The sequence below is a fragment of the Panthera onca genome, chromosome C2 (assembly GCF_046562875.1).
Source record: "Panthera onca isolate mPanOnc1 chromosome C2, mPanOnc1 haplotype 2, whole genome shotgun sequence".
Taxonomy (NCBI): Eukaryota; Metazoa; Chordata; class Mammalia; order Carnivora; family Felidae; genus Panthera; species Panthera onca.
In genome coordinates, this window is record NC_138347.1 from 76,943,881 (window position 1) to 76,960,057 (window position 16,177).

At 38.1% G+C, this 16,177-nt stretch overlaps 1 protein-coding gene across 3 annotated transcripts in view; it reads right to left on the bottom strand.

The window, feature by feature from the left end:
- Positions 1-16,177, bottom strand: part of CCDC50 (coiled-coil domain containing 50) — an 86,159-nt gene that overhangs the window by 53,975 nt on the left and 16,007 nt on the right. For all 3 annotated transcript variants that reach the window (XM_078453131.2, XM_078453129.2, XM_078453130.2), the window contains exons 2-3: positions 5,190-5,252; positions 4,257-4,383 (exon numbers count right to left, since the gene is read on the bottom strand). In XM_078453131.2, coding sequence (XP_078309257.1) covers positions 4,257-4,383; positions 5,190-5,252 — 190 coding nt within the window. The remainder of the gene's footprint in view (positions 1-4,256; positions 4,384-5,189; positions 5,253-16,177) is intronic.

Sequence of the window (16,177 nt, forward strand, 5' to 3'; positions counted from 1 at the left end):
CTAAAAAACAAAGGTGAAAGTAGTATGAATAAATAGTAAATAAATTTTCTTAAAAATACAATTTACTGAATACTATGAACCCGTGCTAATCTTTATCTCACTTAATCCTCACAATAATGATGCAAAGAGGTGGATATTGTCACACGTTACAGATAAAAAAGCTGGGGTCCAGAGTAGTGACAGCATTTCCCTAAGAGCACAGAGAACACAAGTGGCAGAACCAGAATCTGATCCCCAGACACTACAATGGAAAGTCCCAGGCCTTTTTTAAATTTTCTTATCACCTCACCATACTGGGGCCACTCTACAGACAGGCATGCTTTCTCAAGATCTTGCAAAGGAAACGTAAACTATCAGATTAATGTCCACAAATATACAAATCACTAGATGTCACTCTGGTCTCCTAGAAGTGATGGTATGACTTTAAAATGATTTTTATAAGCGTTTAAATTAGATGTATTTTTCAGTTTCACTAATACTTAAAATACCGTGCAGCTTCAGTTCCCAGTAGACACCTCTCTGGCTGGTGCCAGTTTTCTTAAAACTCAGATCCCTGAGAAACAAGAATGCTGCAATACTGCTGCTACCATAGTTTGCCTTGTTTTGGCATTTATGTACTGAACAGGGACTTAAATTTAACACCTGCTATAGTACAGACACCATGCTCAGACACTGAGGATACAAACATGAGTAAATCTTCACTTTGCAGTCAAGGCTCACAATCCTTTTTGGAAGAAGAACCAAGAGGATGATTTTGGTGGGCAAAACAGATCACCTCTAAAACAGCAATGCAAACAAAAAAGAAGAACTGGATCTCTCAGAGATGGGTACAAGTGCATGTCTTCTAGATTCAGGTCAAGAAAAGTCAATAGGCAGCTTCAAACTCCAGAACCTGATACCTCTGGAAAGCCAAACTTTACACACAACTGTTAGCTAGGAAGGATGACCATAAACATGCTTAGGGTTTACGACTTAAGAAGAGGTTGGAATGAAATTACAGTTGTGACTTACAGAGGGAGTTTTCTTGCTAAACAAACATTCTCATTCTCCCTCTCATTCTCTCTCTACCGAGTGAACTTAAAACTCTCAATGAATCTCATTCTTGGTTGCCTATTCCATGTTTAACAAACAGCATTTTGTAAACTGGAAAGTGTTGGGGAGGGCAATAATCTGAACTGTGATTAAGAAATTAAAGCCCATACTCTCTCTTCCAACAAAACTGAGAGGCAGAAATTATTCTCATTTGTATACAGAAACGGTCACTTCCAACATGCTTGGAGACAGGCAGGTACAGGTGGACAGAGATGCGGCCGTGTATGCACGTGTTATGCCGATACAAAACAGAAAGGAAGGAAGAGGAAGTGAGAGAGCACAGGTAAGGGATGGCAAGACTCTCCTAGAATCAGTAGGAAAAACACTGGACAAGGTAGCTGCAGACCTGATTTCTGGTCCTGCCACTGAGAGTCAGTGAGCCATGCCCTCTCTTGTCAATTTATCAGCTATAAAAGTATTTGGACTTAGTGACTTCATCTTATAGGTCTAGTATTTTAGAACTCTTAACCACTCAAACCAAAGAATTGAAAAGAAACAAAATCTACTCAAAACAATTTTTATTTATATATCCTCTTTTCATTCACTTACTTCTAATAATTAAGAATCATACACAAAATTATGTTCCTAGTTTTCAAAGACTTCTCTAGTTGGATCTCTCAAACTCAGGTAAAATCTGTACAGGAGTTAGCAAATATTAATTACATGCAAGATAATAATAGATGGGAAAAAGAAGAAGCCCAGCAGAGAAGGCAAATCCAAATGAAATGTTAAAGGTTACAAGTGACACAGATGTCCTCTCTAGTACAGAAAATAAAGTGAGGTTTAAGCTGAGGATAATCACTTCCAATCATATTTCCATGAAGGACAAGATCGAGTTCACTCAGACAATTACACAAAATCCCGAGGAAGCAAAATCACGTGAGAAAGGGGTAGTCAACAATGGGCAAGCCTGATAGTGGACGGGGGCCCCAGGATGCAGAGTGAGTAAGAGCTTCCAGTTCATTAATATTCACAGCATTTCATCCAGCCAGTGAGGTGCAACTGTCAAAACTGCTAGCGTGTGACAATCAGAAAAACTTCCTTTCTAACCACTTATTTCAGCTAGGAGTACCTCCAAAAGCCTGAAGTCCCAGGCAGAAATAGAATATCTGGCTCTCCTCTAATTTAAGACCTATAATCCATTACTTTCTGAATCCTCATTTATATTTAGAGTTTTATCTCAATAATCTCTGAATAATCTCATTATACTATCATTACCCTAATTCAGGGTCTTAAACTTTTGCACCAGCCTCAGAACTGCCCTTGATAGCAAAGCACTGTGAATAATGTAAAAGGCAATGATTTAGAACTCTAGAATACTCTAGCTCTGGCTCTTATCTTTTTGTTTTGTTTTTTGGGGGTGTTTTGTTTTGTTTATTTATTTTGAGAGAGACAGAGAGAACAGAGGAGGGACAGAGAGAGCGGGGGAAAGAGAGAATCCCAAGCAGGCTCCACACTGTCAGTGCAGAGGCTGACGTGGGGCTCGAATTTACAAACCTGTGAGATCATGACCTACCTGAAATGAAATCAAGAGCTGGAGGGATGAGCCACCCAGGTGCCCCTCTGGCTCTCATCTTAACTCTGGTTATGACCCCAAACCTCCACACCTCTCAAATCTCTCCTTATTCCATGAGCATTACCCTCCAATCAAGCCTTGTCCTCTCTTAATTTGACCACTTCAAAGTTGTCTTCAATCTTGTCCCCTACAATCCTTTATCTACCCATCCCCCAGAGTAGATCCCAAAATGAAAATCTAAAACTCTTTCAATGGCTCTCTGTTGTTTATAATATAACATCTACAAAATCTAAATTCCTAAAAGCATAACTTTTGGTCCAGTTTTTGACTACTTTTCTGTCCTCATGCCCTAACCCATGCCCTTAATCACACACTACACTCCAGCAATACTGAACATCGTGTAGCTACCATGAGATTCCAGGTTATTTAACCTCTTCCCTTCCCTATTACTCCCTCTGGCTAGAATGGTTTCCTCCAGCTAGCACTATGAACTTCTAATTTAACCATCGAGGCTCAGATTAAATACATCACCTATGTTAGAATGATTTTCCCAGTCTCTCCTTTCTTCATTGTCATTAAATGTATTATTTAATTCTCTGTGGCTTACACCAGTCTCTGTAGATTTCAAAAGCCTCAGAGTTTTATTCTGAGGCTCTTAAAGGCAACAGCTATATTTTATTCCTATCTGTGGTCTCCAGCGCCTTTCATGGTGACAGGTATAGCAAGAGTCAGTAAGAGTGTTTATTTACAAAATAAGGAAGCTGAACAAAAGGATGACTAAAGTTCTCTCTACAAATAATAAACCAGAAAGGCAAACCCTTCCTCAAAGACAGCAAAAATGATAGGCTTTCCTGTTTATTTGAACATGAACTACAGTAAACTGTGGGGGCCCTTTACTTCTCCCTCTACCCTTTCCCCTCAAAACAATACCTTGTGGTTAAATCCACTATTTAGATATAGGGGATTACACAGAGATTTAGATACAGGGGTCACTCTTAAATAAGAAATGCACCCTCTGAGCTTTTAAAACAGTGGAAAAAAGTAAGTCATTGTGCTGGAAGAGACCTTGGATATGATCTTTCCATTTACCGAACTATTACAGGAGGAGACTGAGGAAAGAATGTCTGTCAGATGCTGAAGTTATAAAGAGAACTGAGTGTGTATTTCAGAGCTTTCCAGAAGATCCTGCCTCTCCCTGAAAAGCAAAAGAAGTTCAAGGAAAATAAAGGCAGCAAACATCAACCACGCAAGAGTAAAGGAATCCAATACAACTCATAAAGTTCTTTGATATCCAGTATTTCACTGGATCCCCCAACCAACCTATGAGGCAAAGGGAACAGAGATTATTTTCCACGTGCTATAGGGAAGGAATACAGACTCAGAGAGGTGGATCGAAATGCTCAAAGTCCAACAGTTAAACGTGCTGAGAGTCATACCAGAATCCACTTGTCCCCAAACCTACGAAGTATTCCAACAACAACAAAAATTTCAGACCAAAGAAAACTGTGGGCTAGCCACTATAGGATTTGTAATCTAACAGTGACAGGCATGAGTGGAACAGACACACAGTCTTCTTCCCTGCCCTGGTTGCTGGCTCCACAGAGAAAACCAGTTCCAGCATGCCTCCCGCCCGCCCCCAAATCCTCACAGGTCTTTGTAGCGCTTCTGGAGCTGAGCCTGAGCTTTCAGATCTTCCTCCTGAAGCTGCTTAGCCACCTGGAGATCATGCTGGACCAAACGGTTCCGCTGAATATTCGAGGCCAAATGATGTTCAACTGGACGGAGAGATTGAAGAGAGGAATCGCAATGTTTCGTCTGGTTAATAATACGCCTCAGGATAACTTAAGAAGGGTTTTTCCATTAAAAAGAGCTTCACATCCATGACTTCATTTTATGCTTTCAATAATGCTATATAACAGGCAGCAAAGGAATTATTCCTCTTCTCTTTCCATTAAGTAAAATGAGAATCAGAAAGGTTAAGTAACTTGCCCCTGGTCACATGGCAAAACAGCGGCAGTGACAGGATTTCCACACCAATACTCTAAAACCAAGGCCAGGGCTCCTTCTGCTCCACAAGATGTCACTCTATTTATAAACATTTTCAATACTTACTTTTTATATTGACACATGAATTAATGATTCCCAAATTACATATTTGCAAATACGTACTTCTGTGTAACACACATAACTTTAGTTTCCATAATTACCTACATAAATATTGAGAAAAGGCCACAACCTAGATACTTCCAATGTCTGCAAAGATGTTCAGACCCCTCTTCTAGGGGAAGAACAGATGCCAGATAGTATCTCCCTCCTAACAATACTAAGGCAAGGGAAAGGTTCACGCCCCGCTTTTCCTCCCATATACCCAAAATCTCCTAATCCCTGGCAGCTGTCACACCTTAAAATACCCAGAACTTCATTTTCCACCCAGGTGGCACTTGCCTAGATAAATCCCTCAGGACTGATGGAAAGTAGGCCTGGTGACTCTGTTCTCTCTCCCTGCCTCACCCAAAGAAACCTGCCTCAAGCTACTACTAAAAAAGAAAACAGAAGGAACATAATGAGGGCCATTACTCACTCTCTTGTTCTTGCAGGCTGTGGGCCAGGGTGTGGTCCTCTAAAACAGCAAAATCTCGGCACACTGCAGAGGATGAAGGAGGAAAAGCAGACAAGAAGGTTCAATGGTAGTATTTTAATATGTTAAAAAAAAGAATTTTGTTTACTTCAAAAATCAATTCTACTATTTTACGATTATCAGCTTTATAACATGCAGTGCAAAATAGTGACTAGTTAATACAAAGTCTTCATTCACAAACATCCACAGTACCTGCCCAGTGCCAAGCACAGGGTATCACAAAGTAATGGTTAGCTCTGGTCTCTGGCCTAAGGATATTAACCACAGAATCAGAACCCATGAGTCCAGAAATTCTTTTTTTTTTTATTTATTTATTTATGGGAGAGTGCAAGCGGGGGAGGGGAGGCAGAGGATCCAAAGCAGGCTCTGTGCTGACAGGCTGACGGCATCAAGCCCAATGTGGGGCTCGAACTCACGAACCACAAGATCATGACCTGAGCCAAAGTCAGACATTCAAACAACTGAGCCACCCAGGTGCCCCATAGGTCCAGAAATTCTAATCCACATCTAAAAAGAGAGGGCAAGTATTGTGGCCATAATACAAGAGACAAGAACTTTCTGCATACTGTTAGCTAAGAGAAAGCTGAGTTCTTGCATAGTCAGAGGAATTAAAAGAAATCCAGCCTTTGCCTCAACCATCTAGGGTTGAGGGAATCCTCTCCCAGAGACTTACATCTATCCTGCTGCCCTTAAGGAAAAACACACCTTTATTAGTCCCTCGGGTAGGAACAGATTTCTACTTCAGGATAATCACTTCTTTAATGGGACCACACCCTCAGACAGGAGTTAGAACTACCTCCCCTAGGTCTCCGTAAATGTAGAGCTTCCTAAAAAGAATCTGCATACCAAAAGGATATGGGAAGCTTAGAGGATACAGGAACCTACCCCTACTGTCACCTCGATTTGGAGATTCAGGCAAGAACATTCACTGGCCTATCTTTTTAGGAGCAAATGGAATAAAGAAACAATCCTTTGCCATTCTTAGCACTTATATATGCTCACATACATATACATTGACATAGCCAGCCCTGTCCCTGAGAAATAACACAATAAAAAAGTAGGTAGATCTTAGAGACATTAAGGTTACTCTGAAATGGTTTTACAATTGGGGAATCATTTCTGCCCAAGAACCATTTAAACAACATATGGCCTGCTTACTTCTTGCAACTGCAAAACTTGTAATTCCAGGAGAAAGTCCTGTTCTTTTACATCTGATATATTCTCAGCAAATTCTAACAACTTTGTGGCCCAGGTCCTAGCTACCCTATGTTTCACAGAATGAAACTGCTTTCAAGATGAGCTAATTAACTCATTCGATTAATAGGTGAGGAAAATGAGGGCCAGACGGAAGAAAAGAGTTATCAAGGCTATATACAGTTTGTTGGTGACAAGGTTAGAAGTCAGTATCTGAGCCAGCAAGAGCTCTTTCCTTTCCTGACACCATGACAGCCCTCCGGGATTCCAGGCAAACCAAGAGGTCACAACAGACTGAAAGGAGATATTCTATACTGACTAACATGCACTCCCTAACATGCCTAGTGAATTCATATTAATTGATCAAATGGCTAAGACATGTATGGATTTAGTTCACAGAAAACAAATATTCAGAATGAATTAGACAAAATGAATGTAATCAAATCTTGTGCAGAAGAATGCTATTTTATTAGGCTGCTTTCTTATTTGAAGCACTTTTATTATACTGCGAAGGCTTATGTCTGTATACTAATGTCCTGTATTAATTTTAGATAAGATTAGATTAATTATTGAGATTAATATTTTTCAAATCATGGATGGCAACCTATTATTAGGTCATAAAATCAATTTATTACGTCTAGAAATGAATAGGCTAGAAAACAGAGTAAAACACACAGTCGAGGAAACCATGGAATGGAGAAACTTTTTCAGTTTTACTCACACAAAACTCACACATACGTGTACACACACAGACACACACACAGCTGTATATATGTATTAGGTCACACTGTAAAACATACAACATCCTGCAGATTATGGTCAAAAAACCTTAAAAGCCACTTCAATTTATGTTACCAAGGCAGAAAGTTATGCCAAACAATATATTTTATACATGTTTAAGGTCATACTGAATAAAAGATTATAAAATTATTGCAGGTTTCCATGTGGATAACCATGTGAAGAACTGCAACAATTTTATATTTTTGTTTTAGTCAGTGCAACATTAAAACATAATGTTTATGGATGCATACACCTGTAATAAAAATATGTTTTTAATATACAGCACTGACACAAACTGAATTTAGAATTGAATCGTGCTCATCTACAAAGAGAGTCAAAGAGCAGGAGTGCCTTTGCTATATCAGATGTTCTATTGATTTACACACAAAACAGAGAAGACTAAAGCAAATAAGGCAAATATTAACATCTATTAAATTTGGGTGTCAGGATCATGGGTTTATGTATTTCTTTTTTTTTTTTACATTTTTTTAATGTTTATTTATTTTTGAGACAGAAAGAGACAGAGCATGAGCAGGAGAGGGGCAGAGAGAGGGAGACACAGAATCCGAAGCAGGCTCCAGGCTCTGAGCTGTCAGCACAGAGCCCGATGCAGGGCTCGAAATCAGGAGCTGTGAGATCATGACCTGAGCCAAAGTCAGACGCTCAACTGACTGAGCCACCCAGGCACCCTGGGTTTTCTGTATTTCTTTTGTTTTTTGTAATTTTTTACACACTGCATTTTAAAATTCTACAACACAAACTTTTTCTTTTTAAATCCACATCTTTAATTCCATCAATAGCATATGCTGCTAAACCGTAAACATAAAGACATAGTTGCCGTATCATAGCAGGTGCAAGGAGTTTATGAATTACTGGTTACCATAACAATGACTCTTCTCAATGACTTCTTAGTATTTAACCAGCAAGAATGAAGTATCATTGTTATTTGATCCTAAATCTTCTTACAGCGCATATGGGTTAGGGTTTGAGCGAGAAGAGAATCTAGAAGATCTTCAATGACTAAAGGAAGTGCACACACTCATACACAGAATTGTATTGTCAATACACCAAGTTAGCATTTCAGAGTTTACTGAGAACTTCCAAATGCATGATCTCATTTATGCCAAGTATTATGTGTTCACTCCAGTTTCTTCTGCATCCACTCTAGTTCCTTTCTAGATGTGCCTCTGTACACTCTGCATCATGACTCAACACAAGCTGGAAAACAACCACACATCCAGCCACCTTTGTAAATCAGTAACCAGACTGGGAATTACAGAAAACATTTCACAGCCAGGCCAAATTCAGAGCCTGGATCTTTGCTCCTTCCCTAATCTACTCTACTTTGAAGTAAACAGTATAAGCAGTATAGGAGGATAAACAGCATCAATTCATCTCACCACCTTTCCCTGCAGGCACACTTAAGCTGTATCATTGGACCCTGAATGCCTACCCTCCCACTTCTCAGACTTCTTCCCTCCCATGTTCACTTTCAGTCACTCAAATTTCAAGCTGATCTTGCCATTAGAGCCATTCCATCATTCCTCTCCATTCCCATCCAAACTTCAATGGTCCTGTAAGCCTCCTCCCTCTGACCCCAAACATTTTCCCCAAAATTAAGGCATGGTAGCTAAGTCTGTTTTGAAAACTAATCATGCAACTCTACCTCCTTGCTTTTGAAGAGCATCAACAGAAAGAAACACATTTTATCCTTCAACGCAAATAGACAGCTGTCTCCGTGACCAGTTGCAAACTCTTCAGGGCAGGGACCCTGTGGGACTAATCTCTGTACCTTCCACACAATTCTATATGCACTGGATGTAGCATGTAATGAGACTTCAACAGATATTCATTAATTGAAAAAGAAATGAAGAAACACTGGCCAATAAAGTCAAAAAACAGTGAAAGATCCATAGCCAAAAGACGAAAACAATTTTATAAATAGAATTAAGTTCTGTTGTTACAACAGCATTACAGAGACTTGTAAAACTTTCAGATATCATTTAAATAAAAACTAGAAACCTTCTCCATTCCCACTAAATGAAATAGTTTTAGTGTTTTTTAATCCATATATATACATATTAAGTATACAATGATTTAGTTTACATTAAACCAAGCAAATTTCAGAAATAGGAAGTAGGATATATATTTGAAAAATATATATATGTGTGTGTGTATGTGTACACACACACACACACATATTCTCCCCCCATCCATTTTCCTTGAAGAAAAAGGTGATTTTCATTCATTTGTGGATCCCCCTAAATACACAAATGACATAGTATGTACCTAGTAAACGCATTCATTCAACAAACATTTGCTGAGCTCTCTTGCGATAAATAAGTCATTCCCAAGCCATCACGAAAGTAGAGATGATAGAAAGGTACATAAACATAATATAATTTGATAAATGCTATAAAGAACTACAGCAAACTCTTTGAAGGCATAAATAATGGAGGAAATGTGCTTGCTATGAACTGGAGGTGGTTGTAAGTAATAGCAGTGACTCAGAGATATCAAGAAACCTTAAAGTAGCTAACATACAGAATGAATTTCAAAAGAAGGTTAAAATTTCTATGGGCAGAGGAAGCAGGCATTCTAGGTGGGGAGGCAATTAACTCTCACAAACCAGAAGAGTGAAGAAGTCATTCCCCTTCTGTCCTTCTTGTACTCACACCCCAAACTTTCTGAAAATACAATTCCTATGACTCAGTCTTTACAAGCTTCCACCCACATACAAATGCCTGGATTAATAATACATTCACTAGCAACTATCTCTTTCAACTGTGTCTGTACTGCCTTTTATGTCCTGGTATAATTTGTGAATTATTCTATTTTTGTGTGAATGCTATTAGCAACAGATGGAATACATACTCATTGATTTGAGAACAGGGATGATACTTGTTTTCCTTTGTTCTGTACACATGAAAACAGCCTCTATGAATGAGGATGATGTTCCAGACACATATTCTATGTTGAAAAGTTTGGTAATGACAGGCAGCCACAGTTGACATTGATATAGCACTTTATTGATTACAATGCACTTTCATATACATTCCTCCTAATTACCTGAAGGTAAAGGTTTTACCAATATTCTCATTTTATTTATGAGAAAACTAAGGCTCAGAGAAATAAAGTGACTTGACCAAGATTGCCCAACAAATGAACAAATGAATTGGAAACCAAACCTGGAAGAAGTAATGAGTCTATATTTCACTACGTAAGAAGAGTTGATATTATTAAATAGTAAATAAAATAAAACAAATATGCATTAGGTTGTTTGAAATTGTGGATACAACAGAATTTAGGTAAGGATGGCACATGTGCTCAGAAGGTGGGTTCCAGGGCCCAAAATAGAGCAATGAAATGGGGGATATTGTTTATTTTGTCTCACTGTCTCCCAAGAATAAGTCTCTGACAATCACAGTCAGCCTGTATTCAATTCTGAAAACCAAGGGCAATAAAAAGTTCTTTTCATTTCACAGTGTTTCCTGGGTGATGTGCAAGAAAAACCCTAAGCTGTGTGTGACAATGGTGGAAAATTCCAAGGAAAATTTCCCTTTGGGATCTAACCAGCTTGCCCCATCTCCCCTACTCTCCATCCAGTATCAATGAGATTTTCTCCATTTGCAAAGAGAGTATTAATAAATTTCAGAATAATGTGTCCAAGAGATGTTAAAGACAATTTGTACAAAGAAATAACATATGTAAACCCCTATGCCTTTGTTTGTTGCCCCTCAAAAGGAATGTCTCCCTAATTTATTAAAGAAGGGTCTCTCTTCTTTATTTAAAGCTCTAATAAAACTGCCTGAGTAAAAGAGAACAGAATGCAGGAAAAACTATGAACAGCTATCATCCTAATGCCAAGTCCTTGACATTTTCATCCCCAACAAATTTTACATATATAGGGACCAAGAGGATATCAATATCACCATCACTAATAACAACACCAAAACCAACCCTCACCCCCTATTACTACCACCGTCAGCTCGGGAGCTTCTTAGGTATGCTCAGTTATGGACTATGGACACTCTCATAACCATCTGCCCCAATTATGAGTCCTAAAATAGCATACATAGCTTTGAATCACTGACCACTCTGACAACTGAAACTTCCATTCAGGCAGGAAATTGAAACGATGGGAATAAGATCTCAGTAATGTCTGAACAATTAATTTACTAGGGAATAAAGGGTAACTGAAACTTTTGCTCCTTCTCTGACTTTTAATGTCCTAGATGTCCATCCTGTTGAAATTAACAAAATCCAAGTATAGTATGACAGAAGAAGGAGAGTGGCACCTAATTTGGGCTGACAAAACACTAGTAAATGGCCTTCCATTTACTAGTTACATAAACAGGCCTTCCATCCTCATTTACTTTGTTCCTAGTCGAAGTATTCAATGGCAGGGCTATTATCCTGATCAAGTCTCCAAATCCCCTGTTCTATCCCATATACTATGGTTATTCCATCTGTCTGGAAGATAGAGGATCCTTCTTATAAGAAACACATAATATCATTAAATCAGATCCACGTTTCTGGAATATTTATCTTTAGTAGAATTATTACCAACCCCCCTTACTAAACTACCTGAAAAATGCACACAGGCTTCTACAATTCCTTTTTGAAAGACAAACACTTTCATCCACACTTTGTACAAGTGATTGAGTCAAGTATCATTAACCAATGTTTCAACTATTTGGGGATTTTTATGGTTACTGGGTTTTGTTTATGTTTTAGTTGGTTGGTGTGGGTATGGGACACAGAGAATGGGAGCATCCTCCAAGTTGAAGGAAGCTTAGTCACCATTACACACACTGGGGGCAGGGCACAAACCTGTTCTATCTACCTGAGGCACCTCTCCACTATCTAAAAAAATCATAATCAGTCTTCAAACCCTCATTCTAATGTCATTTCTCTACTAATCCAATCTTATAGAATAAAACCAAAACCATCACAATGGACTCTTACACACCCAGCAGATTTACCTATGCTATATTTCCCCCAATGATTTCACAGCATATAGTAAATATAGTAAGGTAGCACTAATCATATTATAATGAATTTACCCATCTGTTTCCCCAGCATACATTCAAGATCCTTGAAAGGCAGGAAAAATATTATGGATCATTTTCTCTCCAACATTTATCCCAGTGCCTGAGATAATGATTTTCAAATAAATGTGGAAATGAGGGCTCCTAAGAAAAATGGTGATTAATACAAATGACATACCGTGAAAAGTTGCATTTTTTGCAGGTGTGAGCCATCCTCACCTTCCAGCACACCTGAAAAAGGCTAAGGAGCTGCATGTCTACCTACATTACCTAAAATGACAGTAAAGGGTTTCTGCTTCCATCCCCCAAATTTTGGATATATTATAATATATGTATAGTAATGGATAGAAGCTGAAAGAATCCTAGAATATCTATAAAGGTGGTCCATTCAGGCAGGTGGTCAACTGTTGGTCGCTTTACACCACAATTAAACATTATCACTCAATTTCTAAAGAAATGATGGCTTGGAGAGTTGGAATAACAATGCCAAGGATCACATAGTCAAAGAAGTGGTACTTCCAAGATGAGACCCAAGGCTATGAAAAATGACAATATAGATGAGGTTATACGTGTTAAGCTAAATAACCCAGCAGGATGCATAAGACGAATGTGGCATTTTGAAGCAGAGAATGCAATGTATGCTAAGGTGCTGATAGGAATTTTCAGAATCTTGGAGTTAGTGTCCTGAGTCATTTGAGAATGAAAGTTTTTTGTTATTGTTATTAAGGGAAAAAGTATGCTAGCAAAAATAAAGTCCATATAAGTCCCCAAATTTGTATATGATCTTCCTGAGAACCAAAGCAAGCAGGGAAATATGAAAAGTTGCTCAGTTTTCATGACCTAAAAAAAGAAATAACACCAGTTCGTCACTGGATAGAAATGTTTTACTAGCAGCAAATATGCAACTAAACTGTTGTCACGCTGGAACTTAAATAGGAAGCACTAAGTTACATAATGGACATCATCAATAGTTCAAGTATGAGTTTTAAACGTGTGCCTACACGCACACACATCTTCAACAAAAGCACAAGACTGAGCACAGTAAGGAGACATTTTAAAAAACAAAACAATTAATATAATTCCAACATTTCACTCTGATGCAATTTATTAAAATAGGTTCCTGAGTTATTTTTTTTCTAATCCCCCAAATTCGAAGTTAAATGAAAAGCCCGGTAACCCAAACCACTAGTTTGGCAAGTAGATATATTATAGCTAACCACAGACACACTAGATTGCAGGCAAATGGGTTCTGAAAATGCTGAGATAATGTAAGTCACCAAATCAGAAGTACTACTTTAATATCACAAACCATCTACATCATTATCAGAGACCACAGAGTAACTGGGTAACTTATTGGAAAAGTGAAAATGGCTGAGTCAGGAATTTCCATTTGACAGAGCAAAAGATTGAGGGTGAGAGGAATAGTGAAAACATGGGTGGGGGGAGGGGGGAGGTGGCAGGGCAGAAACAGGACAGTATTGACTCATCCTGATAGAACTGTCACATAAAGCTTTCCATAAGGAAGTATCTGACTCAAGTTACCATAAAGGATAAAAACCCCACAAACACAATCTCACAAGTTTTCTGGGTTTGCAGGCATCAACTTTGTGGATTGGTACTCTGAAGCCAAACTTTTCTGTGTTAGCAATAACAAAAAAAGTTGCTCTAGAAAAGTGACAACTCAGACTTTATCTATTTTCAGAAAATGCAGATCTAGATACCAACGCAAATCCCTGAAACTGAGCTTCTTTCTTCTCCAGAAGCATCCCTTAATCTCAAAATGAGCTCAACCTAGAGGTCACTTCATCTGAGTTCCCAACAAACTGGCACTTGGGTTCTTTCTGTCCTTGCAGTCCTACCAAGTGACCACGAGTAAGACCCTTCAAAACCCCATATGATGTACATCTACAACATCCAATATTAGAACAGATGTTAGAAAAGATTGCCTTAAATTAGACCAAATTTGTATGTTCTATTGATTCATCATTATTATTCCATCCACCAGGGTCACAATTTGTTTTTCCCCACAATATAAATGGTAGCCATTACTCACATGTAGCAATTTCTTCAAATTAACTAAAATTAAGTTTTGAAAATTCAGTTCCTCAGTCTCACAAGCCACATTTTCAGGGCTAAATAGCCATATGGGGTTGATGCCTACCATTTTGGACAGTGTGGAATATAGAACATTTCCACCATCAGACAAGTTCTATTGGACAGCACTGCTCTAAACAATAATCACAGTGTGATAGATAGGTTACTGACAATTTAGACAACTAGACTACTCAGTAGCATTTAAAGCCATTTCAATCATTTGTGTATGTGTGTATGAGCACACACAGGCACACACACATAGTATTTTAGGCCAACAGATGTAACTTACTTTACCAGTATGGACAAGAAAGGGTTTTGAATATATTATTGGTTTTGTGTTAACCACTGATTTATCTTCAAAATTCCTGTATGGTATTTCACCTGTTTCTTTTTCTTTAGTCCTAAAGCGATGGTAGTTTTGCTAACTTCACCAGAGTGAAAGAATCAAAACTTGCTCTACAGCAACTGTGCACATATAGTCACAAAAACAAAGGAGCAAAGCTCCACTTAGAAAGGCAAGTGAACTGATTTTAAATACAGTTAAAGCAATTAAATTCTGGGAAATATACCTGCTACTGAATAAACCCACCAGATCGCTAATACTTACTTACCAAACACTTACTGAAGAACTCTGCATTCTGATTAGCCAATGTGTACCTGTGAATCTCAAATGACCTTGAAAATAAAACTGATCAAAAATGGAGACGATTCTCCTAAGTTTACTATCTTTGGTGAATTCCTTAAAGAACAATTGCATTTTACATGGGTGCTCCACTTCAGAACAATTCAGGAATATATGAATTTACACAGCAGCTAAATAAATAATTACTTTTGATATCATAAAAATGATTTAAAAGAAATAACTCCTGCTTTAAAATGATTCAGTTTACTTTTTAAATGGATTTATAAAATTTCATATTTGACCATAAAAAGACTAGCAAAATCACACTTAGAAAACGATGAAACTCTTTACACAGTGTTTTCTCCAATACACTACACAGAACACTGGTACTCAGTGAATATTCACTGCATAAGGATACTGTATGGTGTAACCAAGAGTACTCTCACTTTGATTACAGTCCTGGCTCTAACACTCACTAGATGAATAATCCTGAACAAAGTAATATAACTTACGTTTGCTCACCTGAAATGACAGAGTGATAACGACCACTGTTAAGGACTTGAGTACTGCAGGAAATGTATATACTTAAAAATTACATATTCACAAATTATTTTGATGGAGATAGTCAGACTTTCTATGTAGAAAACAAAAGACCCTTGATAACCACAAACAGTCCTCAAAATACCCAAAATACTTAAATACCCTTAGATAAGCAGTAGCAGACAGGATTTTTTTTTTCAAAGCCAATTTCCAGTAAGAATATCCAGACTGTAAGAATTTATTGCTTTTATTTTGATTGCACGTATCCCTAAAGAAACTCCGACCTTCTCTTGTTCCAATATTTGAATGGCACTTTTCCTGGCACTTAAACAAGCCCTCAGATGGTTTGGCAGCCCTCAAATGGTGTTGGTTTCTCTGTTTGCCTTAGCCTAGAAAGAAAAGCCACCCATCTCCTTAAACCCCTGTAGGATAAACCCAGTCATGCCCATTAAAACCCAAAAGATCACATCCAACCCAGCTTAAGTACAAGTTTACACCAAGGAAAGAAAACCATTTTGGTTTATTGGCTTCATATGACAAGAAGAGTTTCCTTAAGTACTAGCTACTGCACATTCTGTTTACCCTTGAGTCAGATATTTCCACTTTCAACTTCTCTTCTGCAAGTAGATACTTTAGCATTTTTTTCCTAT